Here is a 6,531-nt window from a genome sequence, read left to right as displayed (position 1 = left end):
ACAGCTTGTAACACTCCAAAGAGAAAGGAAAACTTGAAATCGCATCAAATGACCCCTTTAAGGGCCAGATTTACTTAACAGGGCACATTAGAGACTGTAATCCCATAAAAGTGGTGATGGGAGTGGAAAATTCTGCAGGTGATCAAAATGGGTTAAGACATGCTTTTCTGGATGCAATGATGGTGCAAATGTTAGTAAACTGACTACCGTAAACGTTGCATGATTTACTTAAATACTCTCCCCCCGTAAATTTTGGGTCTAAAAGGGAAACTTCTACAAATGCATATGCAATGAGATCAGCCGCAAAAAATGACTGTGTCCACACCTTTTCATTGCATGTCTTTAGTAAATCCTGGCAGCAGTTTTTAACACCAAAAGAGGGTTTGGGCTGTAACGAATATCAATCATCTTAAATGCTGCATGTGAATTTTTGACATCACAATATTATGATGTAAAGTATGAATTACGGTTACTACATTAAATGTTAATAAACTATTGCTTTTTCAAAGATACATTTTTAAATGAGTGTTAGGAGGCAATCTAAACCCTCCTAAAATACAGGGAGAAAAAGTACACACATCTACATATCCAACATCAGAATCAGAATGAGCTTTATTGCCAGGTATGTTTAGACTTCACGAGCGCGCCGGCTCGCTTCCCCCGTCTGCGCGTTCTGAAGCGCTTGATCAGCGCCGCAGCTCCCCCGACAACAATGTCCAGCAGAACATCAGAATAATCAAAAACCGGTGAAATATCGGGTGGTGTGTACTTCCTAATGTCCAGCAATTCGTCTCTGGTGAAACTGATTGCAGGGATATAACTAATATATATAACAGGACAAACTAACAAAAACACAAAAACAACTGCGGAGCACGCCACGGAGGCAGCCATCAGCGTCGGCGCCATCATTGTCATTCAACATTAAGCAATATCAATAAACGTAAAAAAACAATTCTAATTGGTCGATAACCAATAAATGGCATCGCTACCCAGCTGGTCATGTGATGCCAACATGGTAGTGCCCATGATGGGAAGACCCTCTACATGCAGAACAAAACAACATTTTCTAGAAAAATGATCTAGAGCCTTCATCTAATGTTGAGGTAAATCATTGTAATAATATTTTCAAAAGTGCTTTTCATTTCTTTATGTATAAAACAAATCATTGCCGAGTGCACATTTAATAATAATAGCATAAAAAAACAGCAGAATAAATTTTCTAATTTTAGCACTTAACCCTGTTGCATTTTGGGACAACCTCTCCTTTTGTATGCATTAAACGCACCGCATGCAACATCTGATGCTACTTGCATGCCTAACGTTACCTGCTTTGAGCTCGATTCGCACAGAACTCCACACCGTCTAACTCCGCCATGCTCAGCGAGGATGAGGATGAGGATGAGGACGAGGACGATCATCATGTGTAGTAGCCCAAATTACCGCTAACCATGCTCAATCTTAATCAAACATGAAATACAAGACAAAGCATTGACAAAAAAAACAAACAACCCATATCATACTTAACGTTACAGTTTCAAATGCATAGAGTGCTACGAGACAACGAGAGCATTAGAATGAAAAGTAATGATTTCTACCCCATTAATATTGTACGGCCTGTACTAGAGGACAGTCCAGGTGCTGCTGACGAGAGTTCGGTTTACCTGCGCTCACGAGCACGCCACTCTTCTTCTTCTTCTTTTGTGTTTAATGGCGGTTGCAAACCAGCTTAAGGTGCATTTCCGCCACCTACTGGGATGGAGTGTGAGGCCTCGATGAACAAACATACTATATACTACTAATATTAAAAAAAATAAATAAATTCTTCTAATCAAATCTGTATCTCTGAGATATTTTAGAAGAAAACCATAAACCCTTAGATGTTTCTGTGCATTCTGAAATATATTCATAACTGAAATGTCATTGATTTCCATATCTCTTAGTTTTTCAACAAGTTGCTTTCTTTGTCTATTATATGCCTCACAACGTAAGAGCACATGTTCAACTGTGTCTGTTATTCCACAGTAACTGCAGCTATCTGACTCACTTTTTCCTATTATATGCAATGAATAATTAAGGTTAGAGTGTCCTATACGGATCCTGGTTATAACAGTATCTTCTCTTCTGTTTCCATATACCTTTCTTTCAATCCCCACTTTCTGTTGAATACTAAATAAGTGTCTCCCTTTTGACTCTTTATTCCATACGTCTTGCCACATACTTCCAACTGCTGTTTTAACAATACCTTTTACTTCTGTTTTACTTAAAGGAATTTCGATGTCAATCTCTTCTTTTCTCAATGCTGACTTGGCCAGCTTATCCACCTCCTCATTTCCTTCTACACCTACATGGGCAGGTATCCATAAAAACTCTACTCTTACTCCTGTTTTGGTTTATTCTATATAAATTCTGTAATATTTCATGAAGTATATCCTGTCTAGATGCTGATTTCCCACTATTTAAACATGTTCAACTGTTTCTGTTATTCCACAGTAACTGCAGCTATCTGACTCACTTTTTCCTATTATATGCAATGAATAATTAAGGTTAGAGTGTCCTATACGGATCCTGGTTATAACAGTATCTTCTCTTCTGTTTACTATTAAAATAGTTTTGTTTCAAATAGTGATCCACTACTATTTCTTTAGGCATACACCTTTCCTATTCATTTATTTTAAAATGCAACTGGAGATCTACCATTGGCATGTGGAACAGCCAAGGGGGTATAATTAGTATTGCTACCGTTGAACTTATTTTTATGTCATTAATTCCTACCTTCTTAGCATCTGCGTTGGCATTCCATCCAAAACTACAATAATTTATATACTCATGTTCCCAACATTTTTGTAAAACATCTTTGACTGGATGGGTTTCTACATGCCCCCTTACAGAACACCAGTATGCCATCTTTAACTTAAGTCTCCGGAGGTCTAAAGGCAACTCCGCCATTTCCACCTGCATCGCTGAGACTGGCGATGTTCTAAATGCCCCACTTCCTATTCTTAGTGCCTGAGATTGGATACCACTTACTTTCTTCAACATAGATACTGATGCCGAACTATATACTATGCTGCCATAATCAATCATAGGTCTAATCATTGCACAATATACTCTTTTCAATGCCTGTCGGGTTGCACCCCAATCTACCCCTGCCAAACATCTTAAAATATTTATTCCCTTTTTACATTTATCTATTACTTTATTAATATGTGATGCAAAAGTTAGTTTTGAGTCCATCCATAATCCAAGGAACCTAATTTCTGTTACCTGCTCTAACATTTTTCCATAAATCTTTAGTTATATATTCACTATTGCCTTTCTAATGTCAGATTCTAGACATATTATTGAATCCATTGTATTACACCCTTTTCTAAAGCCACTCTGATATGAACATATTAGAGCTTTCTTTTCTATTACATACTTTAATCGGCTAATTATCATTCTCTCCATCACTTTGCATAAATTAGATGTTAAAGAAATTGGTCTATAATTTGATGCTTTTGAGTGATCCTTTCCAGGCTTTCCAATTGGAATTATCACTCCGTGTTTCCAAGAGGTAGGGAGTTTTCCTAACTCCCATATCTTATTAAAAAACTCTAAAATAATGTTCAGAGACACATCTGAAAGATGTTTTATCATTTCATAACATATTTCGTCTTTTCCTGGCGATGTATGTTTCACCCCGTGTAACACCTGCTTCAGTTCATACATTGTAAAATCTGTATCCAATGTGCATCCAGATGGCACTTTTCGAACCAACACATTAGGATTGTCTTTCAAAATGTGTTCCCTCTGTACTTTCATACTTTCCAATATATTATTATTACTATGAACCTTAACGAATGCTTCTACTAATTCCTCTGCCTTTTCTTCATTAGTCATTATATATCTACCCTCTTTTATTAAAACTGGAATACTTTTATACATCTGTTTCCCACCCATCTTCCTAACCATAAGCACACCACTCACGGGCTCCTCCGCATTACGTCTGCCCACAAATGACAACGAATCAGAATAAAGCACATGTATTCATCTAAAGATATTTTTGTTTGGGGGAATGAGGTAGCCTGACGGGTTAGCTGCATTATCATACATAACCTCAGTCGCTAATTTCGCTGTCAAAACCAAAACGCGCAGCTCTTCTTGACCGTAAGGGGCGTGGTCACTGATCGGTCAGTGGGCGTGGCCGTTCTCTTTTCCGCGCGTCATCACATGACGTCTAATTCACGCGGCCGTCACAGATTCGCACGAGGATCAATTTTTTAAAGGGCATTTAACGGCGCTCAAAGCAACGCTAAACCACTCATTTATGTTTGGGATATTTCGCTTTTAAATAACCTGGTGGGAAATGGCCACTTTTGAGTCTCTCGGGCTGTGTGAGTGGTTGATCCAGCAGTGTAAGCAGATGGGTATCAGCCGACCGACCCCAGTTCAGGAGAAATGCATCCCTGCCATATTAGAGGGTAAAGATCTGTGTCTGTTTTACATATTAACAGTAAAATAATACAGTTAAAGATCACATAAATAGGCTTTACATAGATCGAGTAGCTAGAACTCCGGATGCGTGAGTACATGTATTTTACTCACTGGATAGCATGGCATAATAAAACAAACTGCATGTCTTCTTAAAAAGTAAAAAGTATTTATTATTGATTTAGTATTATTAATTGTAATTATTTATGGCATTATATTATATTTATGCGAAGCTGTTTGGCTTTTTTTAAATCGATGATGAGTTATTTATTCAGAATGAGGCTATTGTGCCTCAATCAATCTATCTATCTATGTGTATATATATATATATATATATATATATATAATGTATGTGTATATATGTATGTATGTGTGTATGTCTATATATCGTGTGTGTGTGTGTGTGTGTGTGTGTGTGTGTACCAGATGCATCTATATTATGATGGATTTTATAGACCTCTACACATAAAAAAAAAAAAACGATTACATGAAATCAAGTCTTCACTTTTATTTATAGTTCACTCTGTGCAAAATGCTTCAGCAATTCTCTTTTTAGACCCTTTAAGGTTAAAACAAAATTTGTGACTGATGAAATTAAATATTAATAATAAAGTATGATTATGCTGTCTTTCATCAGAACAAAATGTTTTCCCCCCGTCTTTCACACAGGTCGGGATTGCATGGGCTGTGCAAAAACGGGAAGCGGTAAAACGGCAGCATTTGTTCTTCCAGTGCTGCAGAAGTTGTCTGAGGACCCTTATGGTGTTTTCTGCTTGGTGTTAACACCCACAAGGTTTATTTTTTTTACTTTGTGATGATTTATTCAGCCACATTTGAATCTTCATTTGCATGTAGATGTTTCAAACAAATGAAGTTTTTGTCTGTTTTCTGTCCAGGGAGCTTGCTTACCAGATCGCAGAGCAGTTCCGAGCATTAGGGAAGCCACTGGGCTTAAAGGACTGTATCATTGTGGGAGGAATGGGTACGATAACTTTCAACGCTTAACTTGGTTTAAGTGTTTAGGGCTTCTTTATTTATAAAAGCAAAAACAGTGGTAAATGTTTATAGAAAACTGTAATTTATAGAATGCATAGGAGAGACACTTTATTTTTTGTATTGTTTCTTCCATTAGACATGGTCACTCAGGGCTTGGAGTTGTCGAAAAAGCCACATGTTGTTGTGGCCACACCGGGACGACTTGCTGATCATATCCGAAGCTCTGACACAATTAGCCTGAACAGAATCCAGTTTCTAGTAAGATTCTGACATATGCCTTTTTTAACGTGTGTTTTTAACCAGTTTTAATGGAATTGTCGTGTGTTTCTCGGCAGATCCTGGATGAAGCTGACCGACTCTTAGAGCAGGGCTGCACAGATTTCACTAAAGATCTAGAGGTCATTCTCAGTGCTGTGCCTGCAAAACGCCAGACGCTGCTGTTCAGCGCCACGCTCACGGACACGCTGCAGCAGCTGCAGAGCATCGCCATGAACAGGCCCTTCTTCTGGGAACACAAATCAGAGTAAGTCATGTTTGTCAGGAGAATTACAAACCTGAAACCGCATAATCCCCCTAGAGCCTTGCGCTCAGAAAATTATAAACTTCTGGTAGTGCCTAGGACAAACAGTCATCAGAAAGTCGATCAAGCTTTTGGCGTAATGGGGCCGAGACTGTGGAATGAGTTGCCTCTACATATTAGGTCTGCTAAATCTTTGTCAATGTTTAAAGGTGGGGTAAGCGATTTCTGGTAGCCAATGTTGACATTTGAAATCACCAAAACAAACACGCCCCTACCCCAAAAGGGTCTCGCCCCTATTTTGATAGCTCTGCCCCACACATAGGTACGCAACCCAGGCAACGATTAGTTCTGTGAAACAAAGCAAAACCAATGTTACACCGTGTCTACACCGGACGCGAGTGGTGCGGCGCGACAAAATACTACAGAAATCATTATAATCAGTGATGCTGTCTACACCATAGATATATATATACATATCTATGGTCTACACTGGATGCGGCGCGGCACGACAAATCCCTGACAGAAAACTGCTGCTGCGTTCTATT

General features: G+C 38.5%; 2 protein-coding genes across 2 annotated transcripts in view; one reads left to right on the top strand and one right to left on the bottom strand.

Moving 5' to 3' along the window:
* Positions 1 to 4,145, bottom strand: part of LOC107665842 (kelch-like protein 26) — a 23,291-nt gene extending 19,146 nt beyond the window's left edge. The window contains exons 1-3 of the mRNA XM_016456890.1: positions 3,949 to 4,145; positions 3,265 to 3,269; positions 1,326 to 1,457 (exon numbers count right to left, since the gene is read on the bottom strand). Coding sequence (XP_016312376.1) covers positions 1,326 to 1,375 — 50 coding nt within the window. The 5' untranslated portion in view covers positions 1,376 to 1,457; positions 3,265 to 3,269; positions 3,949 to 4,145. The remainder of the gene's footprint in view (positions 1 to 1,325; positions 1,458 to 3,264; positions 3,270 to 3,948) is intronic.
* Positions 4,146 to 4,239: 94 nt separating this feature from the next.
* The window catches only part of LOC107665845 (DEAD (Asp-Glu-Ala-Asp) box polypeptide 49), a 7,164-nt gene continuing 4,872 nt past the window's right edge, over positions 4,240 to 6,531 (top strand). The window contains exons 1-5 of the mRNA XM_016456892.1: positions 4,240 to 4,460; positions 5,140 to 5,263; positions 5,367 to 5,452; positions 5,603 to 5,724; positions 5,802 to 5,989. Of these exons, the coding sequence (XP_016312378.1) occupies positions 4,346 to 4,460; positions 5,140 to 5,263; positions 5,367 to 5,452; positions 5,603 to 5,724; positions 5,802 to 5,989 (635 nt within the window). The 5' untranslated portion in view covers positions 4,240 to 4,345. The remainder of the gene's footprint in view (positions 4,461 to 5,139; positions 5,264 to 5,366; positions 5,453 to 5,602; positions 5,725 to 5,801; positions 5,990 to 6,531) is intronic.

Source organism: Sinocyclocheilus anshuiensis, unplaced genomic scaffold, assembly GCF_001515605.1.
Source record: "Sinocyclocheilus anshuiensis isolate Anshui unplaced genomic scaffold, SAMN03320099.WGS_v1.1 scaffold920, whole genome shotgun sequence".
Lineage (NCBI taxonomy): Eukaryota > Metazoa > Chordata > Actinopteri > Cypriniformes > Cyprinidae > Sinocyclocheilus > Sinocyclocheilus anshuiensis.
This window is presented reverse-complemented; position numbering and strand designations above follow the sequence as displayed.